At 46.3% G+C, this 25,833-nt stretch overlaps 1 protein-coding gene across 2 annotated transcripts in view; it reads right to left on the reverse strand.

Annotated features, from left to right (window-relative positions):
- The window catches only part of SUFU (SUFU negative regulator of hedgehog signaling), an 84,224-nt gene that overhangs the window by 14,166 nt on the left and 44,225 nt on the right, over window positions 1-25,833 (reverse strand). Inside the window, exons 5-10 of one of the 2 annotated variants that reach the window (XM_035547766.2) lie at window positions 23,672-23,757; window positions 21,665-21,737; window positions 16,985-17,138; window positions 15,350-15,461; window positions 4,232-4,366; window positions 2,580-2,718 (exon numbers count right to left, since the gene is read on the reverse strand). In XM_035547766.2, coding sequence (XP_035403659.1) covers window positions 2,580-2,718; window positions 4,232-4,366; window positions 15,350-15,461; window positions 16,985-17,138; window positions 21,665-21,737; window positions 23,672-23,757 — 699 coding nt within the window. Of the gene's footprint in view, window positions 1-2,579; window positions 2,719-4,231; window positions 4,367-15,349; window positions 15,462-16,984; window positions 17,142-21,664; window positions 21,738-23,671; window positions 23,758-25,833 lie in introns of both variants that reach the window. The other variant, XM_035547765.2, reaches the window with a different exon arrangement.

The raw sequence follows: 25,833 nt of genomic DNA on the forward strand, positions 1-25,833 counted from the left end.
AATAAACCAGCCTGACATGCTTAGACCTTTAATAGAATTTAGCTTCTTAGAACTAATTAAATGTTACTTAAATGAAAAAAAAATTCCAAGTACTTGGGAAAGGTGCCAATTTGACAGCTCTGGAGAATGAAATAATCTAATCATCCCCAGAGCATGGGCAGCAGCAGGACAGGCTTCCCCTAGTAACATACCTCGAACGTGACCTGGAAAGGCTGTTGATAGAAACGGGGCGTACAATCATCGTGGTCTAATGACTTTTCTGCTGAGACTGCTAAAACGGCTCCTGCCGAGCGCCAGCTGCGGCGGCGATTCGGACACCTGCCTGGTAGGAACGGCGCCGGGACCTGCCAAACTCCTGTCACCCGCTAACCGTCCATCGGAGCCAGCGACTCTCAGATCATCGCTCAGCCCGGGCTGATCGACTGACCCACCTTGGACACGCGCCACACGAGCCCACGAGATGTAAACAGGAGGTACTGTGTTTAGTCTGCACGTTTGGGCTCCCACCGCACCAACGCTCGGGCCCAAGAGGAGTCAGTCGCTGGCTGCCGCACGGAGTGGAGGCTGGGGTTTTTCGTGCCTCCTCCCCAGGAGGAGAGAGGCCCGCCGTCTCTCTTCCTCTCCACGGTCCCTCCGTTTACAAGCCTTTGCAGCAAGCCTCTGCATTGCAGTGCTGTGTTTCAGGCGCCAGCTCTCCTTGGAGCTCGTCGCCGTGCCTGGGGTCCCAAGCGAGGCAGGAGGCAGAGCCCCTCCAGGCCTCGCTGCGAAAGCTTGGCGGGGCCTGCCAACTCGGCCAGCCCAGGCTGCGAGGGACTGAACCCAACACAGCTCGCCTCCTCGGAAATTTTGCGCACCACAATTTCTTTTACTTCTGAAGCAAAGCCACACAAACCTCCCTCCTCCACTCCCAACACCACAAGGGACTGCAGAGCGCAGATGAAGCCTCCCGTTGCATATTAAGCCAAGAGCCTCAGACACTCCCACATGTATCTCACACAGCCGGGTGCTCCTCCTCTTGTCCCAGGCTGCTTCTGGCCTCCCTTCCTCCCCCACCCGGTCTGTCCTCCTTCATTCCCATCACAGGATGGGGCAAGAGCCAGCACAAAGGCAGTCACATCAGAAGAGAAGATCCAATGCACTGACCTTGTGTAGGAGACAAGCGAGGGAACTTGCTTCTCCCTACCCTGCAGGAGCCGGAAACTCTCCACCTTTCCCTCCCACCTACTCCAAAAAAATACATAATTTTCGGCACCCAAGTAACAGGCACAGAAGCAACCAGGCTCATAAGGGTTAATACTAGCTGCTTGTCTGAATGGTGACCTAATTATTGCCATTCTTCACTCTTAGAGGTTACCTGACTACTCCACACATCAATACATTTCAAGATGTGATGTAAATGCAAACAAACACTCTTATGTTTGGAGTTAACACAGTCACAAGATCCCGTGTATCATGTGTTGGCAAGCACAGGAACCAACAGCAAATGACCCACCCTTAAACCTGACCGTTTGCTGTTAATCATTACAGGAGCATTGCACTTTCCAGCCAGTACAATCAAAGCACGCGAGTTCTTTGAAAATCCCTATACGAGATGATTTCAGCCAAGATCAGCTCCTTTACAAGCCGTACAGATTTCAAGGTATGATGTCCTCCAGACGTATGAACAGAGGCAGTGGAATGCCTTGAAAACAAGTCAGTGGAAGGTTAAATGCAACACTGCAATGCTAAAACAAACCTCTGCCTTAAAAGCAGAAGGGGAGGCAGGAATGCCACAGTAACAATGAAGGCAGAGATGCACTGCATGTATACAGTCCCTCAGAGATGGGCTTTTCTGCACAAACACGTTCCCTAAAGCTTTTTTTTATGCTTGCAATATGTTTATAACCGTGAAGAAATTCAAGGTTAGAATAGCGCTGTGCCACCATATCATTAGTGCATCACTGGCTCCGTAGGGCTGACCCTCAACACCAAGCAGATGGGGAACTTCCAAGGGAAATCTGTGATACAGAAAAAATCTGGTGCAGAAAATGTGTGGGTGCTTCAAGCAACCACAGACTTTTGTCAAAGAATCAATAGGAAAGAGGTATAACTGAAAGAGGCTGCACTATCCGTGCTGCTCTCCTGTATAGGACGATGTAAAACTGAGATCCTGGCTCTGTAGGATCAAAGTCCCACAGCTTTCTCTTGAGATCAGCTTGCTACTCTTCTGCCCTGGCTCCATTCTTGTTTAGGTCATTCCACTCTGCCTCCCCAAATTCCTTTCTGGAAGAAATCAAGAGTAAATACAGCCTGCAAAGTGTTTGCTGACTCCAGGAAATGGATACTGCTGTATTCACAGATGATTTTAGAACTTTCCAGCCACTGCTTATCGATTTGAGCTTCGTTAACATAAATTGTAACAGTTCACCACTATTTTTTGAGTCCATAGTCACTGAAAATATTACACAAGAACTATAAGAAACGTTGCAGCAAGAATGGACAGGTTTGTTACACTTTTAACCCACATAAGCCCTTAGCAGGATCACTTTTATGACACTGTAAAGGAGGAAAGGAGAGAAAAAGGAAGAAGGCTCTCTCACTTGTAACCAAGGTCCATGTGCTGCATAGGGGTGCTCTTCTGTTGCAAATGCTCCTTCTACTCCCGTTGATACAAACGTGATTGCTGTGTCCCCTGTAATACTTTTATATGTAAAGTGCCGTCCGTGTAAGAGCCTTCCCCTGGGGAATAAAACATGCGTGTGAATTGAAAGGCTGTGAGCAGCATTCAACAGACTGATGAAGATATATCACTGTAATATAGCACTATAGCTTCTGCCATCAGCATGGAAGCTGTTTGAAGGCAGCGACTATTAATTTTTTTTAGGAATATATGACCGATTTGCTTCACAAAGCCCGTCGCAAGCCTCCTTCTGAGGCAGGGAGCTCTCTCTTACTGCCCCCCTTGAACTCAGGGCCTTCTTTCAGAGCTGTATTAGCTCACCTCGGTCCCCTTGCACACCTGTCCCCACAATGAGGCACTGATGCATGCATGGGCAGGGCACTGCCAGCCTTTCAGAGAGATGAAAGGCTGCAGGAGAGAATCCAGACTCCACATCATGTGGTAGGGTCTAAGCAGGCTCATCAGTGGGACCAAACTTACCTACGGTGACAATGCCTAGTAATCCACTGCCCTGGTGCTTGACAAATGTAACCTGTGTTACTTATGCATTTCAATGAAATGGCTAGAAGATACACATACGTGATCATCTACAGAATCAATTCCCATTTTTTCATTCAGTGCTTTCCATGGGGAAAACCATACCCCTTGTATTTAGGCTCAGAGACTCTGCATACAAGCATGCCTCCAACATGCAACCAGGAAACGTTCAGGTAAGATATACGGCACCTAAGAACAGTCACAGCTGCCTGATGAGTAACTGCTGGTCAGCTGAGCTGTGGTAAGTGATCAGGACAGACTGTTCACACATTTGTAATGTAAAATAAAATATGTTTGCATTAACTGTCCCATTGGTTTCTCAACAGGCATAGGCAACCGTGCACCTGCTGCTGATAACTCTGATACCACAGGCACGTAACTCATTAAGCCAAAGTAACTCAAATCACCTGCAACCGTTTGTCTTATGCTAATGACAATTTGCCACATCTGACATTTGACACAAATGACATTTGCCACAGGTATTTTTAAAAATAGCGCCGATTGAAACTGTGGACATCTAGAAAAGTCACTTACAGTGGTATGCACAGCCTGAACCTTCGAAAGATAAGGCATAGGGCGTACACACAATGTTCTGTCCCTTCATTCACCTAAGTGCCAGAATTTGACTAAAAACACACTTGCATGCATAAACTGACTGCAAATGGGCTTTGTACAAATACTTGTGTCTGAGTCCATAAGCCATAGTTAACAACTCAAGGGATTTCTTTGACAGAATATGATAAGACATCTCTTCTTTATCACAGTTGCCAGCATTAGACTAATAATAATAAAAGCATACTAATCCTGTCCTGTTTCAGCACTCAAAATACACTGGAGGACAAAAAAAGAATGAGAAACAGTCTTACCACGATGAACACACATGCAAAGAACCATCTGTTTTTAATGTGTTTTGGCAAAATTATCTCAACTCTGGCCTTTAAAGACCCATTGCATGCATGCCTGTATGGCGAAACAATGCCACAAGGCAAAAGCTGCGTGTTAGTAAAAGCTGAGGAGGAGGACGGCCTCACTCACCTTAGACAGAGGGGAATCAGCGCTCCGGACTCCTGGTTGAACTTCAGGTGTACACTCTCCAGCTGTCTCGTGCGGATTAGCTCATGAGGAATGATAGCTGCTGAGCTCTCGCTTTCTAAACTGTCCTTCCGGCTTCTGGGAGGAGAGACAAAACATGCATAGTTAGGGTCCCAGCGCTGTGTGCCATCGCTGCTGTGATTCAGATCGATTGTGTGAATGCTGAAGGACACAGGAGCAAACTGTTAGGAAGATGCATCTGTGTTTTCATCACCCCTACAGAGACGCAGCCTCCTGCAGACTACCAGCCCCAGCATGCAGCTCTTCACCCTCATTAGACAACCTAGGATATGAATTGGAGCCTCATCCCTTCCTAGCATACAAGAAAGAAAAAATCTGTGAAGAACTGGGGCAAAACTACACTCTCCAAAGCCCAAACCACTACAAAATAGCTTGGAAGAATTAGCAGGTATGCCCTCCCTCCCCCTTTTGCTCTACCTTCAGGTTATTTTAGGCAGTGGCCTGTGGGAAAGGGTCAAAAAGTCTCTTGTGCCCTTGCTGAGTATCTTTAAGGTCTGAGGCATGCCTACAATCCTCTCCAAATCATTTCTTTCCACAGTTCAACCAAAAGGCTTTGAGAACTCTTGTTTCCACCAGCATCAAGTCAGCCACAAGATAGATTCTGCACGTGATGAGTAGGACGTCTGCAGACTGCCTTCCCCTTGAAGTGGGGCTGCTTTAAGACAACGCAGCTTTGCTTCCTATTTATTCACTTCTGCAAGGCCAGCAGCATGTCATGGAGCTATGACTAAAGGTTATGTTGTTACATGATTAGGAACTTTGCCAGACAGAACCCTCCAGATAATCAAGCAGGTGTATCTCAAAATACTTGACCATAAACACTTCATATGTTCAAAGAGCAGTTACTTGATAGCCCAGAACGAAGAAAGCAGAATACAGGATTTACAGTTTTTAAGGATGACACGTATTGATGCAATGTGCCTGAAAAGTGACTTATATTTTTGTGACCCGATGTTCCATGTTCACTTAGTAGAAGTAAGACTTTGTGAAGATTGTTTCCATACAAGAGAATCACCAGAGGAGGGGAACAGGGAAGGCAGAAGAGAGCTGAAAGATGCCACATAGCAGTGTGGTTCTATCTTGCCAGACAGACCAAAAACCAAACAAGGCTACCAGGCTGCAGCTGCACTTGGGAACACTGTTAAAACACACCCAGATCCTTCCTCCACCCAAGCTGAGCCATCTTGAACGCACATCTGGAAAAATTGTAAAGAAACAGCTTGAACTTCGTGAGCTGACTTAGATCACACCTCTACTTGACTTTACATTTGGGTGTTGTCACAAAATTACTCCCATCCACCACACACACAGTAATATAGTTCAGAATGGCTTCCAAAGCAGATCAACCTCCACACTCTGCCCAGTCACCTAGTCCCAGGTGAGCCTTCCACCCAGACTGCTGAGCTGCTCCCTCTAAAATGAGGGTACGAGCTCAACTCTTCTATCTCACCATGCCTTCCTGTAAAGAAACAAACGTGCAGAAAACAAACAAACAAACAACAACAACAAAACAAAAAACAGGGCAGCTCATCTCATCTCATCTCCCTGCAAGATAAAAACTGTGAAACGTGTCCTGTGTTCTGCCTTTGCCACACACAAACTGTAATGGACTCAAGGACACAGTAGGTCAGCACCCAGTTTATGCACGGGATGGGCTCTGGGCTGTCAGTCAGCCAAGTGTCAGGCTGGTGGGTTAACCCTGAGGCAGAGACACAACATGCTTTGTAGTCTATAGGTGGCACTTAAAGCTGTGTTTAATCTACTTCAGCAAACATTTTACAGCTCTTTGTAGGTGGGGTCTTCAAAGAGCAGAGTGGGCCAGCATTTCGCAGGCTGATTACCTGAGAAGTGCACGGTTGATTAATGATCAGTTGACCTTAAGCTAAGCTTTGCCTGAACTTCCTTATCAGATCTTATATACACAGCGAGCTGTGGGAAAGTCAGCCTGTGGTCTACCGCTTCCAATCATTCATTTATCAATCCCTACTAAAAGGGTCAGCCATTAGCAACACAGCTTTCAAGCCATAAGCTCGCACTTAAATGCAGTTGCAGAGTTTATGCACCCTGGAGCAGATCAGGAGTTACACAGCAACGCTTCTGCTATGGAAAGAGACGGTGCCCTCCTCACCTGGATTGCCTAAGTGCTCTGGGCACGTCTCCTACCACTGCATCCCAGGCAATAGGTGCTGTAGGTTTGTGTTGCAGCAGGACAGACTGCCGGAGGACAGTTCCCCAAAACCCCCGGCTCCAAACTCCTGGAGCTGAAGGTGGGTTTTTCGGTTTCCACCACGCGAGCCAGTGCAGCTGCCAGCACAATGGGGCTGCAGTCCTGAGGGGAAACAGCCTCCGGTTGTTAATGCAATAATAGGAATGACGACAATATTCTGCAGGCAAGGGGCAAAGCTTTCTAAATCTTATTAAAAACAGCAAACGCTGTTTGTCATTACACACTCAAGAGAAGATGTTGACTAATGTATAACTATCAAACGGAACTGTCATGACTTTAAGGCTGTCAATAATTATGACTTCACATTAATAAGTAACCAGCCCTTCTGTCAAAAAGGTGAGGGAGTGAAGCAAAATGGTAGTTAATTCTTTGAATGACATGAAATTATTAATCCTTTCCACAAAACTTTTCCAAAATAGTCACGGTCTCCGTGCTTCTTTTTTCACTTTAGTGGAGCTCACACAGTCTCAAAGGTAGGGGTGAAACTACAGGAGCAGAAAGTAAACCACCCTTCTAGCTAAACTACACATTTTTAAAGAGAGTTTGTGCGGGGGACATTTCTGGACGTGTTGTGAAAGAAGCATAACACGTCGAGAGGTGACGGTGCACCCCACTTAGAATGGGGTTGTAGCACCTACTTTCCGCCTCAGCAGAAATCGCCACCTCAGGGCCGAGAGGTGATCGGTCCCACCTCCCCAGCAAGGGACCCCAAAGCTCGCCGACCCAGCTGGGGCCCTGCTGTGCTTTTGTGAGCGTCCTGCAAATACGCTGGAAAGGTGGTGAGGGGGGGCACGGGCATCCCATGGCCTACATCCAGTCTGTGGACCAGTGGTCAGACCCACGCGGTGGCTGAGGCGAGGAAGTAGGCCCGTACGACCCACCACTGCCTCCGCAGTTATTATATCCTGGGATATGCAACTTAATGAAAATAAAACAGACAAAAGCAAGATTTGAAGGGTTTGTAAAATGGAGATGCTCAAGTGAAAGAAAGGTGCTTGAGGAAGGCCACAAGTCTGCCTTTCAGACTCCGAGCATCTGCAGGGACTCTGCAAGACGCATTAAAATTCTCCCACTGGGAACGGAAATCCTTGTGCTGATTCTTCCAAAGGGTGATAGCCCAGATGGAGGGTCAGCAGGACTTGTAGGGTGTTATTAATAAGATTAGAGTTCACATTGTAACACACACTGCCATCCACAGCTTGTACTTTTCAGCCGTAGAAGAAAATTTAGAAAAAGTTTGCTTTCTAACACTAACATCCCTGGTTTTACGACTATCAGTTACCCGTAAGCCTTTGCTTCCTCCACCCCATCACCAAATAAATCAGCAGCAGAATTTGATGGAGTTTTATTTGTTATGACTAAGATCTAGCTGACTATCACATAAAATGTTGCAAACTTTGTCTATTCCAGATTTAATACTTCATCCAACCCACACAAAAAAAAATCATGTTTCTCAGTGTCCAGAAAAAACAAGTCTGCAAAAGCCAGGGCTGCTGCATTAGGGAAAGCAGGAGATTTAAATGGAAGCAGCATGCCGGAAATGCCCCAGTTTAAGGACTGCACATCTAGTGTTTTGTGAAACTGGAGGGGAGTTGGAGGAGATTAAAGCGCATTTCCCACTGATTGGGAGCTTGTGGGAGGTGTAAACGTGGGCAGTTGTCAGATTAATTCTTTAGATGATTACATTCTTTTTGTTTCTTTAAAGCTGTTTGTAGTTGGGTTTGATGTCTCCTGTTCTGGGCAAGTGTATTGCTGCAGTTACCAAGGTGACTTTAGCTGACTTTCAACTATTTTTTCCAGCTTCGGTTTCTACCAGTAGTCTGCTTCTGGGCGGAGGAGAGAGGGAGGGAGGAAATTATGTTTGTTTTTGTTTTGTTTTTTAATTTTGTGAATGCTGATTAACACTTCATGAACTTAACCAAAGTCATACTTGATTTTTAAAGCAAAGTTTTAGGGAGAGGGGTGGTCAAGCTGTTGCAAAGGGGTCCAACGTGGACTGCAGCCTCCCCAGACCTCTGCCCACAGGGAGAAAGGGCCCGAGGAGACTACAGGTCCCAGCGTGCTGCACTCCTTCTCGATGGGAGCAGCCACACGCTGCAACCTGCAGCCTCCTGGGGGCCCTCTCCTCGTATTAAAGATGAGGGTGGCTGCAATCTGCTTAATTTTCTGCCAATTAGCAGCAGCCCTTGGGGATCCTGGAAAATGGCCAATGCAATCAGCGGGTTGTGCAAAGTTTGGATGTCCCCTCCTTATAAGTCATGTTTACGGCAGGCTCCTCTCGAGCAGTCCCCATGGCAGTTATTTTATGGGATTCAAGAATAACCAGATCGGATTAAGAAAGGTTTATTTATTCTTGCATTTGCATTCCGCTTGATGATCAGAGCGTTTGATCTCAGGGATCTGTCACTGAAGGAGTTCTCAATTCCCTTCCAAGCTCTGTCACTGACACGGAGCGTAATTCCTCGGCGTTTCCAAGTCACCACCCTGGGTACTGAACTCTCAAAGGCCAGACTCTTGGAAGCTGTCCACAGCAGTGACTGTACGAGTGGGTGCCCACCGCATCGCTAACCCGACCTGCAGTCACCGCTCCTCGCTTCCTAAGTACAAACCCCAGCACCATGAGTTAGCAGGCACAGAGCAAGCTCACAGCAGCTGGGAAAGAAAGTCTGGCCTGCTTTTTTTCTTCCCTTCTCCTTTCCCAACTGGGGCTATTTCAAACTTCCTCACTCCCTAATGAAGATATGGTCAAAGATCACTTAAGCGTCGGCAATCTTCCAGTGTCTTTCCCACAGCTTCCCCTGAAGGGCAAACCAGCAGTTGTGGGAAAGAGCCCCGAGCATCTTGGCACACAGAGTTAGGGACACGTCACAGAGGCAAGTGCCGAAGTGGGGAGGACGCTGCTGCACAGCTCCTGCTGTGGTCGCACGGAGCCAAGGCTCGCTGAGGCACTCAGATCTGGGTGCTCACCATCCTGGTTCAACCGGACGGTAAAGATGCTCTGTGTGCATTCCCTGGCGCAGAAGGGCTCCAAGGACAACGCCAGCAGCAACAATCTTCTTGCCGCTCACATATCCCTTTGGAAAGCTGCATAATAACTGCTGTCAGTGCTTGCAGGGGCCGGGCTGTTCCAGACCTACAGCTGAACTAGGACTCAGGCTGTGCCACCGGCACCCTGCAGGCTCAAACAACTCTTGTGTGCATCAGGTTCCCTGCCTGTAAAACCGAGACATTTTTCCACGCAGGGGTGTTGCAAGGATTAAGTCAATGTTTGCAGAGCACTTTTGGATTCTCAGATGGGGAAAACTATGCAGAAGTGCAAATTACTAGCATGGTGACCATTCTGCACTTCTCCTGACACTGGTTTTCCAGCCATTCGCTTTTCTAGTTCGCAGGCTTGTCACCCAGCACTCAGGCTCATGCTGAGAGACACTCCCTAAAGCACATTGCCTCCCCCCCTTCAGCATTCCTTACTCCAGCAAGACACCACTGAATGGTGTCTCGATGAGAGAGCATGCCTAAATAAGCAGGACTGGCTTGGAAACTTACAGCTTAGTGGTTGCAGAATCAGAAAGTCTAGCCAGAACTAGACAGTTTCAGAGAATGCTGAAATGCTCCCCTTTATGTAAAACGTTGCCTCCAAGAACTGAAGACAGGAAACCAGCTACAGACAACAGCTCCCCTCCGCCCAAGGAAAGCAGCAAGCAAAACCTAGTGCGACTGGAAGAAGCAAAGTGCAGACTTGCCTCAAAGCAAATTCTACATCTTGATATCACCTTAAGAGCTTCCTCAGAAACGCTGCTCAGATAGAGCTCGTTAATTTGCATTAACCCAATGCTACGCACAGCATTTACTGGAAGGAGGGATCAGCACGCCCTACTTCCTGAGTCAAAGGGACTACACAGAGAGCGGCCTCTGGTCTTGCAAGCAGCTGCACTCTTATTCACACGCCCCGAACCTGGCACTGCATCACACCATGATCTCGGAGGACTTCTGGAGTGACACAACTCCCTCTTCCCACAAGGGAAGGGCACCAACCTGAGATGCTCGGAGTGCCCTGCGCCAGGAGGTCACGGCCAGGACGGTCCTGCCAGCCCCACCTGCCAGAGGCTCGCTCCCTGCTCTGTTTGCCAGGAACCTGCCTTCATTTCCCTGCGCAGCTGGAAACTGTTCAGGGCTGGATGGAATTAGCACACTGGCACAGAGCTACCATATGTTAAGGGATCCCTAGACTCAGCCTGTTTTTTCTGCCGGGAAATTGAACGCAGATGGGATTTGAGGTCTTTGGGGCATCTGCTGTGGGCTCCCGGACAAATGACCACTGTGCGTGAGTGGCCCGGGGGGCACCAGAGCACGTTGCTGCCTGGGAAACCCCAGACAGAAATATGGGAACCATGCGTGAGCGGCCTGTTGAACCACACTGCTTTATCCTCCTCGACAAGAGGGAGAGTGATAAACTGTAAGGAGACGCTGGATAAACCTTGTGTTTTGTCAAATCGACGCAGCCTTGGGAGACCTTTTTCCACTACTCAAACCTCACCTTGAGACACTGGGGATGTGCGTGGGCACTACCTGAATCCTGGAACAATGAAGTGTAGCAATTACTGATAATTTTAGCCTCAACTTATGCAGCAATGCAGCTTGCTAGCTCTAGGTTTCTATTCCATGCCTCTGCTGACAGGAGCAGTAGAACTGAGTCAGCCAAGGGGCAGAAAAACATCACTTTCAGCAATGCTGCGTGATAAAGGGGACCCTTGAGGGGTGGAAAAGGTCAAGAATTCCCCTATCCCAACCCTGGCTCTCACCGCAACTGTGGCAAATTAACTCCTCTGTCCCCACGTGTAAAGCGGGGATACTACTCCCCTACTTCACAGGACAGCACTGAACCAGTTGCCAGGAACTATTACAGACTCAGCCCTGGAATCTCCCACATCGAGAAATTAAACAGCGAACGGAGCGAGGCTTTGCAAGTGTCACTGATCTCTGACATCTGGAGCCTCCAGCCCACCGAGGTCTTAGCAGCACCAGTGTTTAGTCTGACATCTAAACGCTCCCTGTTGGGAACAGCTCGCAGCATCCCGCGACAGTGGATGTGCACACCAAGAGCCTGGAAGCATCGCCTTTTTGTGTCTCAACAGCACCTACCAAGCTGAGGGGTCCTAAGAAATAAATAACAAGCCACTGGCAAGTAGATTCAGATTCATACACGCCTCATTTTTCCAAGGTGTAATCAAGAGTATTATGTTACCTATGGTCAAAATGATTAGTCATGTTTCCAAAGATTAATTTTCCTTTTTTTTTTTTTTTTAAATGCATGAGAACTGATTTAATGGCTGCTTATGAACTGAGCTAACAGTCATTTGGAGAAACAGATGTCCAATGCAGTTTTAAGCATTAAGAGTGCCTTTATTCATATCCTTAGGAGAAAAAATGGCTACACGGTCTACAGTAATAACACTAATGAATCAAAGCGCTACAGCTGCCCAACAGGGTTTTGACAGAAACCAGCTTTTTTCTCAAAGGAACTTTTTTTTTTTAGGATTCTGGGACAGTGAACAACTGCTAATATGAATGCTTAACATGTAAGTATGTGCCTTGCTGAATCAAGCCCTATCTGGAACCAAACAATGTGAGGATTTTGCATAAGCACCAAAAACTGTAACACCACAAAGATGGGGAAATTCACATGGAATCTGGATCTCCAAAATTTTATACAAATAAATATTCAAAAGTTTGAGTGCTTCTGATGCTATTTAGTGACACTGAATGCAGAACAGGTTGTCTGCTTTAAACCCTGACAGATTATTGCGTGTGGGTGGTAGGGTTAGGATAAAAGAAAGGGAAGAAAGCTACTATGAAAGCAGCCAGTGGCTGCAAATCTATGATAAATAAACAGCACATTCCTCTTCTGCACAAAGCCATTAGAGTCTATGTCAGCCTTTAACATTCTAATGTCAGCTGGGTGCAAATTTGACAGCCACGGGGTTCTGCGGTGCTCCCTATGGAAAATAGATTTGGAACAATTTGCCATGCCCCAACAGAGCGCTTCTGTCAGGTTCCTGAGGAGCCCCGAGTGCACCAGTTCGTCACAGGACCCTTGCAACGAACCATGGGTTTGATATTTTATGGTCTGGTGTGTACAGTGCAGGATATGATTACACTCAAGCCTGGTTCCCATCAGCCAGCACCTCGTAATCGTTAACATATTTATCCTTGTGGTGCCTCAAGAAGATGACATTGTTATTAGTCCCATTTTATAGATTTAGAACTGAAGCTCAATAGCTGGATGACTTGCCTTTCATTACACAAGATTCATAGGGAAGGCCAGAACTGAGACCCAGCTCTACCAGGCCCAAGCAGGATCGCACCAGCAGGACTAGATCTATGTGCAGGGCTGTCCTTCTCAGGTGCCTCTAAGTCCCGTGACGTTACTGCATCTGCACTGGGTTTTGTCTTGCATGTCTCAGCCTTTGCAGTAGTGTCGTGGTTTAACACCAGCAGTTCCCCTTGGGGATTTGGATGGAGGTATACTACGCCATGCAAAAACTGAACTCCTAAGCTACATCCCCCTGCAACAGTGGGAGATGAGAGACTCCAGACTATGTACATGTGGTTAAGAGCAGGTTGTCCAACCTTGCTCAAATGCTCATGCAGAGACAGTATATTGAGAAAGGCCGAGAGCTAGTAAGATCTTCCTCTGCTGCTTCATCTGTACCACACTGTGCTGGAAAAAATGTTGACTGGTAAGTTTTCACTAAAATAAGGGTAATCATCAGGTCTGATTTAACTACAGGTTAGTTAGAAGTTATGAGTAAAGACTGCTTGACAGTACAAATCACCCGTCTCAGGGAGGATAACACATCAAACAAGTCCCATTGTATCCGTTACGTGAACTGGAGAACAAAAACGACTGCACAAGTCAAAAAAGACCTTTTCCAAACTCCTCTAAAAGTAGTCAGGGAAGAGACAGGAAGGAGGTAGTAGGACACACCGCTGTTAAAGTTGAGGAGATCAGATGTAAACCAGAGTGACCACCAGTAAGACACAGAGCGGCCTGATAGCTCTCTTTCTTTAACTGCATTGCTATTATGGAGAACCAGGCTAGCTATCAGCTTCCACAGCAGCAACCACAGACCTCAGAGCAATGTATTGATCTTCCAGGAGACAAACACTGGGAACCAGCCATTCCTACCATTCATGCTTCAGGGAGGACGGATGTGCGGCTGCTACAGGTAAGAGAGCTTTGCTACAAAGGGTACTATCATGGATATGAAGCTCTGGATTTGACCTGCCTTCCTCTCTGTCTCAGAACAGCTAAAAGCTCAGGTAAATATTTGCGTACTCCATCACAGACCTCTACTAATGTTTCAGCACTCTGTCTTGAGCACACCTCTGTTTATCATACCCTGAATGGCATTCAGCTTTCTTATCTAAGCAACAACTGCCTCCCAGCATTGTGGCTTACCCATCGGCTGCCTCCCTGTCCTGATGAACACCCAAAATGTTTCTGGTCTCTCCCAGCTGCTGCAAACAGAGAGCTTTTACTGCCATGCAGATTTATGCAGGAGCCTGGCATCAGCGAGAAATCCTGCTCAGTACTTTTAAGGCTGGCAGTGATTGATTCTTGCAAATGAGATGATATCATCTGATTTTTTCAGTGGGGCCAACGGGACCAACCTTCAGGCAGAGAAGTACTACTCAGAATCGGAGTCAGGTAAGAATCTGGCTCCATATAATTACTACATATCAAAAATAACATTATTCCTAAAACAATACTAAAACCACCTGATACTATTTTTTTATAAGCACCAGTATCTCATCTTACGTATTAGTACACAGTATCAGCGATTGACATAATACTTTCCCAAAGTACCCGGAAATATTTATATGCAAACTAAATCAGAGGTCACCCAGAAAATGGAACAAGAAAGGACATCAGAGTCCTAATTAAGTATGAGCAATATTTTTCCTGTGAAATGCTTGATCAAGAATGAAATTGGAATTGAAACAGAGCAGGGTGCTGCTCCTGCCTGGCACTACAGGAAAGAGCTGATTTCATGATGATCTTTATTCTTGAAGCAAGAAAGCACAAATGTGCACGGGAGACTAGGAAATACCAAGACAAAAAGAGTACCGCAAAGATACATGCCTTCTGCATCACTTAGATGAAAACATTATGATTGATGGAAGAGATTAAACTAGTTACCAGCCTAAAATGGAAAGGGAAGAAACACAAAAAGGCTGAAGTGCAGATACTGCAGATGGCTTGAAACCACAGGTAATTTCCTATAGATTTGCTGAAGCCAAAATTTACAAATGAGGACAGATCTCCAGGCCCACCTAGTCCCACTTTACTCACCTGTTAGTGTACAGACCATCAGATAGGAGGGTGATAATTGGCAGGTGATTACTGACAGTACCTGCCTGCTTAGGCAAGACCAAAGTCACTTTAAAAATATCAATGTTTTAATCAAAAGGTTTCTAATTTTGAGCTTGCAATCAAAACGTGCAGGCAAAAATATCAGCAAATGCTCATCTATGCCACCTAGCTCTTTGGATACCTCAACACTGTTTGACAGTACATTTTATAGGGTTCAGTCCAGCCAATGGCAAGGGTCTGGAATTAGATGGTCTTTAAGGTCCCTTCCAACCCAAACCATTCTGATTCTTCCTCTGTCTTTGCCCTTTGAAAGTGTTTGCTATTATCTTTCTTCTCTGCCTGCCAAGCCTTTTCCCACCCAGCTCTAACCGAGTTTTATAGTCTGAGCTCTGAGTATTCCTCCTCCCATCACCTGAGAATGCATGACGAAACTTACGGTGCTCGGTCATGGTTCAACCCATTCTGTCTTTGTGCATTTATTGGAGGTAGAACAGGTTTGCTGTTAATCTCAAGCCCTCTCCGCAAAGTCTCCCTGATTTGTTCTGTATCTGCAAAGAGAATTTTTTTAGTGTGACTCAGAGTCCCCAGAAACATCACATAACACAAGGAGACACCAGCTTTTCTTAAAAGGCCTGTCTCTACGGTGTATTTCATCTAAACTCTTCCCCTTCAGAACGAAATAAAGAAATACTATGGGTGAATTCTTAACGGCCCTTCCTGCACCTTAGCAGTTATTTCACTTTATAAAGTCAGCTTGAATTCTCATGTTTTGGGCTGCAAGGTTATGTCAAGCAAGGAGAACTGAAAGCTTTTCCCAATGAGGAAATTCTGGGTAGTTTTGTATCCTTTCATAAAGGAGGTGTTTGCTGTACCTGAAGCTCTTGCAGAACCTCTTGACACAGCCAGCCTTTGTGCTGGAAGTCACTTTTCTCATTAGGCATAATAGGAGTTTGTTCCTTTACCAAATGAGTTAGGGGAGATCCTGCAGTTTTTACAAATGGCTTTGTAAATCTGATGATTCATTTACAACCAGATTCACAAGAAGAAAGTCATTTTATGCAGGGTAAACTTCAGCCTCAAGCTCACGTGTGAAAATAAAATGCAAATTATGCAGCTCAGATACAGTGTTCTTGCTTTTTCATTTTCCTATGATGTTGATTAGCCAAATACTTTAACAGGATGCTTTCTTAACTTGCTTAGAAGTTTCCTGATCTTTTCTGATAATTAGGTGGAGGAAAAAATACCCTAATGATTTCAAAATCTTTTGAAGGATATGACATACAAATATCATCTATGCCTGTCCCAGGCTTTTCGTTTGCACAGCTGAGGAAGAATACTGTCTACTCTTTTTAGATCCAATGCAGTTCAAAATATATGCACAGAAGCCAGACAGATCCGTATATGCATATAGGGTTGTTTGTTTGTTTTAAAACATGGACTTAAAAACCAGATATCATAGACTTAAGATATTCTTAAGGAAAACATCATTAAGTCCAAGAAATCTCAAGCCCTCAAATTTTATGTTACTTTGCCCATTTGAAAGATAGCAATTTCAAGCATGCTTAATGGCCACAACATCTGTACCCTGACACAGCATCTCACTGCAAAGGGGAACTCCACCGTATTCAATTTTCTTTTCTTTCTAAAGTTCCGTATTTGCAAGATCCACTTGAGTTCAGCTACAGCAACATGCAGTGTCAGACCAATGTGCCACCCAAGAAGCGACAAAGTTAAAAAGGAAACACAGCCTGGGAAAATGCAGTTGTGTCACCCAGCAGGTGCTAACAGTCCTGGTTTCACCCAGTTCTCAGTTTAACTTCGCAGATTTAGATTACAAATAGCCTAAAACCTGAAAGATGCATTTAGAGAAAACAATGCAAAGATCTCTTTCTCTATCTCCTGTCTTCCTCAAAGAGGCCACACCAAAATTCATTTTGTTCCTGAGACATACTGAGCCTTCCAGCATGAGTGGTGATTTTTTTTTTTTTTAAATGAACCCCACAACGCTGCCCAGACCAGTCAGAGAACAGGCCAAAAACGCATGACAGCAACTCAGCCCAGGTCCTCTTACCTTTCCCGGAGAGTCGCCGCGGCTGGGTCCCAATGCAAATGCTCCTGCTGTCTTCATCATCCTCGGGGGGGCGGCTGAGATCGTCCCAGGCACATTTGGCACTCACTCCACTCAGGTTTGAGCCATCTGTCTCAATCCCTTTGTCGACTCTCTCCTGCTTGAAAAGATCCAAAACCCCACGACTTTTTTGGGTGTGACTTGACCCTGAGCTGGAACCCACCCTGGCTCCGTGCAGTGTGAGCACGGCTGCCATCAGCAGCTCCTACATCTCCCTCTCCGCTGCCAGCCTCTGCTCTCCAGCCCCTGTGCTTTGATATATCAGCTAAGGATGACCGGACATTGAGCCAAATCTGGCAGCTGATGTGAACTGGAACAATCTTCTTCATGGCAGGCTGAGCTGAACCCCTAGCCTTTCCTCCCTGCTTCGCTCTGGGGTGCTCAAGGGCATAAGTCAGGGAAAGACAGAAGTGGAGAGTTCTGGGGTATACAGGGTTGCTTCTACGTTAGCTCTAGTTGACACCCAAAGTATTTATATACTCCTATATGAAGCACAACTTCTCACTCTACTTGTTACATGCTACTGATAACAACCCCACAAATAACTGAGATCCCTTTCCAAGCTTACCAAAGAGTCCCGCAACAAAAAGTTCGCACAGAGACCCATCGTTCCCAGGAGTCCACCATTTGCAAACTGCCCATACAACAACTGCTTTCTACTGTGCTGGCCTGTTCAGTTAAGGACAGATATGCAAGGAGACATCGGTCTATACACAAGTGTCAAAGTCAAAACACACAAGCTCCCTCCCTTGCAAGTTGGACTTTCCAAGCATGTAACCACCGTTTGGTGTCACACACCACCACCAAGCAGCTGGATGCTCCTGGACACCATGCATTTTTTCAAGGACACATGTATCTGTTGCCAGCAAGACTGTCCCCTAAGCTGCACCCAAAACTTCCAGCGGACACCCACCTGCTAATGGGAACTGTCGTTACTCTGAATTTCCACCCATTTCCCACAAGGGGGTAATGTTGAGCTGAACAGACTTAGGGCTGGGTTACACCGAGGAAGGGCTGCTCATAACGCTGGTACCTCTACTGGCACCAAATAAATCCGGCTCGTTTTCCTCTGTTCTGTAGGGGTGTCAGTTCTCACACCACTCAGCGATCTGCATCTCACTACGTACAGCTGGATCACCTCAAAATACGCGGTAAGTCCCACTGCTCACAGGGCAGAAACTTTGAAGATTTGAGGGAAGAGCAGAGCTGTGTTACACACAACAGGAACAGACCTTGCTGCTCATTATTCCTAGCCTCGGGTTTGACCTTGCCACTGGAGTCAAGAGACCGTGGGAGCATTCAGTGCTTTGCAAGATCTGTTCCCCAAGAAGCAGTTTCCATGCTAAAACCCTCATACACTCCTCCCCCTGCCCAGCTGTAGCCACTGTACCCTATAAAGAGCATTGCTTGTTCTTGTGACCATCCAAGAGGGGATTTGAGCAGCTCAGAGATAAGCACGAGCGCTCCGGGTGTGGTTGCACAGCATTTGAAGATGATGTAATTCACAGTGGCTGCAGTCCCACCCTCCTCCATGTGCTCCTATCTCTTCCCCTGAGCCAACTGACTTTTTTTTTCCAGCTTTTTCACCTTCCTGAACTGGCTCTCTGGCCCAAGAAGGGAGGCAGAGGCTTGCAGCGGGGGTTAAGACCACAGCAGTCCTGGCTTAGGTTTAAGTATTCAAGAGACTGCCTTCCTTCCGTCTCTCTCCCTGGAAGAAGGCTACTCGCTGGGATCTTCCTCTGGCGTCAGGGGAAACTGGCTTCTATGAAAAAGTAATGGGAAAATCTGAGAAATAATACAGCTGCTGGAATTTTCTTTTGTTATATGCTAAACACAAAATTAGTTGTTTAGCCCAGAAATAGAAGTTGTGAAAAAAAACAACCCTGCATCTGATGCTACATACGCTAGCGATGCTCTAAGCGAGATTTACCACGTGGCTCTTCGGGGAGCCCTCCACAGTGCTCTGGAAGGATCCAAATCATCAGCTGGGGATTTTGTCAGCATGGTTATTTTTTATTCCAGAGATTGGGAAGTGAAGGAGGGCCACCAAACTTGCCCTTGAGCGCAGAGGAAAGGCCCCGAGGACTCGAGCTGGATGTCTCTGGGATGTGCTGCTCCATCCCCGCAGCCAGAGGCCCCGCTCACAGCATGCAGCCTCAGGGAGGGGGTGAGGGATGTTCTGCAGCCCCTGTCTGCATCTCAGCTGGTTTGCAGAGCGCTTCCTCGGGGGAAAGAAGTGCTGCTCTGCTGGCATCCCTTGGAGATCAAGGGGAGCTGATGGAAACGAGCTGGCCTAAGGCGGCCTGTGTTTGTAAGCACTGATGTCAAAGGGGGAAAAATAAAATGAAATAACCAACACAGGCTCTTGGTTTGGGGAGAGCAGTGCTTTCCCCCCTTCCTAGCCAGTGAAGATGTGCCTGGGCTGAGGGGCTGTTCTTCCTCCCATGAAAGGGCAGCCTGAGCAGGAGGTTGGAGGAGCCCAGGGCAAAGGAGGTTCAGCTTTTTCCTTCCTCAAAGAAAGGATGTTTCTGTCCCATTTTCCTCTCAGCATGTGGGAGGGATGCTCTGAGGCTCTTCTAAGCCATTGATCCCTTTCTAAACGAGCCAGAGCACTGCAGCGTGACCCGCAGAGCAGCAACCACAACTCAGGAAATTCAAATCAGCTTTATTCTCTTCTGAGATATCTGCTAAGACAGAGAATCAGCACAGAGCTGGGGACCAACAGGGACTGTTTGACAGCGCTGCCAGGGAAATCTGAACGGCCTACAGGGAAGCCTGGCTGCACAGAAAGCAGCCAGCGCTGCCACAGCGTTAATTGCTGACATCCTGGGATGACATCTTAGTTGGGATCCATTCTCAGCGACTTTGAACAGAAAGTACAGCTGCTGCTGCCAGGGCTGGGTTTAGGCCTCAACCAATTCCCACAAGAGACAAAGCAGCCTCACAACAAGCTCTACCCGCGCCCTGGGAAGTCATTTTCTCTCCCCCCTCGCCTCCACCTATCTGCTGGTTGTGCCTTTCAGCTCCCACGTGCCGTGTAACACCACTAAAAATGCCAGGGGAATGACACTTTATCCTTTGCCCACTAATTGTGGGCAGAAGGGCTGGCCCAGCCCTGCCCACGGTCAGGTTTTGGGCTCTTTTCGGGACTTGTCCCTGCAGATTTTGCTCCGTGTCTCCCCGCAGTCTGTAGGAGCACGGCAGGAAGGAGCAGTGCGCACACCTGCGCATACTCATTGTTGAAAGAGCAAGAGAGAACAGAAACAGGAATGTTTTAATGTGAGGAAGTCCGGAAAGACCACAGACAGAGCAGCCGTCAGTGGCAGGACACACTGGTGAGGCAGAAGTACTCTTTATTTGCCTTAACTTGCCTTGGCTGACTCAGATTCCAGTAAGCTGAGCCACTTCTCATTTACAGTAAACTGAAGAAAACCCTGTTATCGTGAGGAATCACCGCCGTTGCAGAGAACAGACGGCACCCTCCAGGAGGGGAGAGGGCACACAGGCAAAATTTTGAAGAGCCTGAAAACTCTGTCGGACTTGCAGTCGTATTTGCTCCCACACCGTGGGACGTTTGCGGAACATTTTTTTTCTCTCTCAGACTGGGGTTGTTATTTTGGATGAACAAACTCTTAAGAACAGTAAAAGTAGAATTTGGTTTCCTTCTTAAGCTTTCAAATTAAAAGATGCTGTGAGGCAACTGGGGGTAATCAGATACAGACACACAGACCATAAGCAAACGCAAGAGCTCGTACAGAACGTGCACGTATGCACGTGCCTTCCCAGGCTACGCCGTAAGTTCTCTGTTAAAGGGAAATACTCCGTGATTTGCTGAAACAAGGTCAGCACCACGCTGGATTTGCCTAGGACCCCTGCTCTCCAGTACCACAGCTCTGCTGAAGGGACACAGAACTGCTTCCCAAACACACGAATCGGCGGTAGGTCACGGGATGGTAATCCCTCCACAGAGGTCCTGATCTTATCTTTAAACTTGAGAAATTCACAACTTCAGCTCTGAAGCAGAAGGTTTAATATACCTTCCTGCACGTATTATTAATAATGGCATGAGATGCTTTTGGCTCGCCATAATTTTTCAGATCATACAAACTACTTGGCCTCAAGTGACATACTACAGGAATGAGCTACGCTGTCGCATTTGCTGTGAAATAAAAACTACTAGTTTTGATTTTTCTGCATCTTATTTCTCCTCATGTTTCCATATAAAACGAAGGAGGAAGTTCCTGCTCTACCATCTCTAAATTGGGTACCGTTCTATACTCTTCATCATCTGTTTTCCTCCTGTCTAAAACAAGCTACAAATCTTACTAATTGGTCTCATACATGAGACCGTGTTTTCTTGGCCTAGCTTTTCTAAATTTCTTCCTAAAGCCACCATCCACTGGGGGCAGAATACAAGCACTCTTGAACCACTTCTGAGCCGGCAAACAGAGTCTCTAAGACTGTTCTGAGATTATTGCAAAAACTGAGAAGATCACAGCACCTTTACAGAAAATAATAAAACTGGTTTATGCTATTAAACCAATTCTCCCTGGCTGCTATAAAAGACATGATGTTTTAATGGCTACTACAAAAGATTTGATGTTTTATTAACTAAAGACATACTTGCAGATGTGGGTCAATTTCAAATATCGTTTCTCCTCTTCGCATATCTGTTATCAGCCAGGGTCCTCCAGCTCTACAAAGAAAGAAAGGCAATGAAGCAAACAAGGTTTAGCTAGTGATGAAAGCCCTCCAGGACCTAACTGTTACCTGCCTAGTGTCTGGCACCACCAAGTCTTGCAGGGCAGTCTAGATTGATGCAGGCTATCCCCTGTGTGGACCCACTTACTCATACAAGACTGAACTGTGTTTTACAGGTAACAACTGGGACTGAGAAGTCCAGCGTAACCTGGTATATGAGATACCAGCAAGGCATGGGGTCAAGATTTATACCTCTCCTAAGTATCTGAAGATGCAGCCAGGTCCCAATGGGACTTCCCTTTTTGCTGAGATCAGCAGTCATGTTCAGCACCATAAAAAGCTTATTGCTCTGATGAATATCCTCACAATAGACATTTTGCCCAGATGGTACTTAATGGCTGAGTACTCAGATGGTTCAGCGAAATCCTTGTTTTCGCTAGCAATGAAAGTTGGAAGGGTCAGGATGTACCACAACAAAGGTGATAGAAAGCAGATTACTGTGAAGATGAACTACTTGGGGGCTTTACTTTGGGTCACAGTGCACCCAGGCTATAGAAATCAGCCTCAGATCAAGCTTTTCATTTGAAATTAAAACTGAAGTCTTGTGAAATCACCACAGAGTTGTTTTTCTTTCTTTTTTTTTTCCATGAGATACTTTGTTATTGCAGTCAAAAGCCCCCTCCTCTGGCTCTGTCTGTGTTAGACTCCCAAAGCACTTGCAGTCCGACCAATAAAGGTTAATATTTCATAGGTTTTCGGAGGCATCGGTAGCTACTCTTTTTTCACATCACTTTGGAAGCTGTTAATTTGTAACTGCAGAAGTGCCACCTGCTTCAGTGGGATGCAAGAGCCTTTTACCCTAACTCCATATCAGCAGCCCAGCAGTTTGCAGCTTTGCCTTTGAATCAGACGCATTTCTGGATTTCATTTTATCCTTGGAAAGGTGCTTGTGCCACAGCACAAAAGCCAAAAACTAACATGAAAACAGACTGGGGAGAGGGGTGCTACATCTGCATTGGTTTAGAGGAGTCAAGGGAGCTGCAGACAGTGTTTGTTGTCTTGGGGTCCCAGAAACAACGCTTGCAGATGGACAAATTCCCTCTTCTCTAGGGCAATCACATGAATTATTTGCACTTGTGCCTAAATGGGAAAAGTTCAAGTTTAAGAAATTCAGCAGCAAAGGCTGGACTCTTCCAAATAATCAATCAATTAAAGCCCGCTGTGGCACTATAGAGTGTACTATTGTGCCCAGGAGCACATATTCAAAGCTATTTTGTTTAAAACGTTTTGAGCTACTACCACACTGCAATAATCTCAAAATATAAGAGGAAAACATTTAAAGCAAATGCCTGCAAGTCAAAGAAGTTTGGTTGCAACCTGGCAGCAAATAAAGCATCAACATATCATGCAACATTTAAAATCCATCTCCTCCTTGACCCAACAATATCTTTGTTTTGCCAAGGGAGAAATAACAGAATGAACGTCACTTCCATGAACACTCTTTCTGCTGCAAATTGACCCTTCAAGACAGGGTGATTTTCTCACTTTCAGACAGTACCCAAGCTTTTGCTAGGCACTCTAAGTCAGACCCTCACTTCCCTTTCTTTTGAACTACTCAGAGAGGTCACCAGTAACAGTTGTTCTGGCTCCTTCAGGAAGAACCAAAGGGAAAATGCTGCAGGTGTAAAAGACAGGAAATTTAGCTTTTAAAAGCTCATTGTGTTCCACCCTGAACATGTGGACTTCCACATGCATTAATTTTCCATCTAAACATCTGTGTATGAACAGATTTGCAATGAATTCCCATCTCTAGCTACAGCATGGGATTAAATAAGTTCCGTCAACCAGTTAAAGATTGTTGATAAAAACAAACAACTGAACTGTTCTCTGTCAGTACGCTCCTCTGTATGGGGCTACACGAGCACTTACACTGGCACAGTCCGAAGCAGCTCCAAGATCCCTTGCCCGTTCCATTGTTGAGCTGCATGGAGTTCCTCAGTGCAAACCCCAACAATCTGGAATAAATAAAAACAGAGATGGGAATTGTGTGAAAACTGTAAAGAACATGGTGCTGGATCAAAATGTATAGAGAGAGAGAAGCACCATTCCTTTGAACTAATGAGACAAGTGAGGACAAATGGAGCCTGAGACAACAGAGAGATTCTGCAATTCCTTATGCCCTCTCAGTATCATGTTAAGTGCCCTGGCATGTAGCGTTTAACATTGCATGGAGTGTGCGAGTGTGTGAATTAAATAAGAGGAGGGCCTGGTGAAAAATCAGAACTTACTGGTCTGTTGTCAGACTTCAATCTAGTCCACACAAGAGAAACCAAGCCAGGACAGGTTAGGGTCTGAGTACATGCAGAACACCGTGCTGTTGGCCAATTGCTAGGAGCAAAAGCGATAACAAACCAGCAATTTCTATCAGGCAGGAAACTCACTGCCACGAAGGAAGGCTTTGATGCCCATGAATCCTTGACCGACTCCATTTGCTGACTGGTTAAATCTCACCTACCACCATAAAGTAAAGCTGCTAAAGTAACGCATAATCCGCTCTGCACTGCAGTCAACTGCAGACTTCTGCCTTCCTGTGTAAGGCAGGATGTGTTTGCTCTTCAGGATGGGATCTACCACACTGAACAATACCAGACATCCCTCTCACAGCAGCTGAGATCAGATGCTTCAAATGAAGGGGTGAAATATTCTTCACTTGATAGAGAAAGGCAGTTGTTTTTTATTTTTTCCTTGATCCATCAACCACTGGCTTGTGCTTTGGAGCACAATGATTCACCCCCTGGGATGAGAAAAGATTTTAGCCATGGACTTCTGCTTTGTCTCTCAAGACTTCTTTCCCAATGACATTGAATTTTTGGTCAGAATCTGTTCAAGTGGTGCTTTATCAGAGAACAGGAAAATTGAAAACTTAAGTCCTGTAGAGCAGTAAGCAGGAGTACATGATGTGCCTTTACCGCCAGCAAGTACCTGCACTGACCGAGATCTGTGTGGAAACCTGTCAGCACGTCCCCACACTTCTGCACCCTACCTCCTCTGCCCCTCGCAGAGCTCACTTTCTCAGGACCCAGCCCTTGGGAACTCACTTCATCCCCACCCACCTCCCAGGCTTCCTCCGTGAACAGCCTGAATCACCCTCACTTCAGCACACCCCTCCCTGGGCCTTCACTCACTAATTACATGCAAACAGCAAGACTGTAAACAGGAAATTATTTTGTGTTCATTCTTTTCTTCTTGCAATCATTTATCCTCATGGGTCAAACTAAATCCATAACAACGAGCATCAAACAAACAAAGGGGAAAAACAAGTCAACCGTATGTGCTGCAGAAGACTGGAGGCCAAGAGCCTCAGGATGCAACAAGCTGACTCTCCTTTGATCCTGAACAGCTGGGCACTAAAGAAGGGATGCAGAGTAATGCAACACTAACTGGGGAGTCAGCCAGGAATCACCCTGCTTAGCTTGACTCTCTACTGCTGCTTCCAGATCCTACAGTTCACCTTTTACTGATTAACCCCACACCCATCTCTTTCCTGTTGATAAAACACAGACTTTTGGGCAAAATGGAAGATTCAGGAAAGCCTTGCCCTTGCTCAGCAGTTGCCTTGTGCAGGTCTGTGATAATGGAGCTTCCCTTTATGTGCTGCAACTACAGCCAAGCACAAATGGAAGCAAACAGAAGCTTAAACTGTAAAATACAGACACTTGCATTCTCCCACATGGCTGAAGCTTCTCCACAGAGCAGGGAAAAATCACCAGCTGGTGTCAACTATGCTAGTCCGTTCGCTAAGGTTAGTAAGTCCACATGTAATTTTTAAAAGTACAAAGCAGCCCTTGTCCAAGAGAAGCTTGGACACCACTGAGAAAATGGAGCCTGGGACAGCAAGCAAACCTGTTTGGCCAAGGAACTCCCCTCTCTGAACAGCAGTGTTAACATGCAAGGGCTGTTTCTTTTGCAAAGCAATCCTGAACCTTTCTTCAGCAGCAGATCAGTACAAGCAAACTCACATAGCCTCCAAACAATCCTTGTGTCTATGTGGCAGGCTGCATTTCAGCCTTCAAGTAATTTTAATAATTTGC

The sequence above is a fragment of the Cygnus atratus genome, chromosome 7 (assembly GCF_013377495.2).
Source record: "Cygnus atratus isolate AKBS03 ecotype Queensland, Australia chromosome 7, CAtr_DNAZoo_HiC_assembly, whole genome shotgun sequence".
Classification (NCBI taxonomy): Eukaryota; Metazoa; Chordata; class Aves; order Anseriformes; family Anatidae; genus Cygnus; species Cygnus atratus.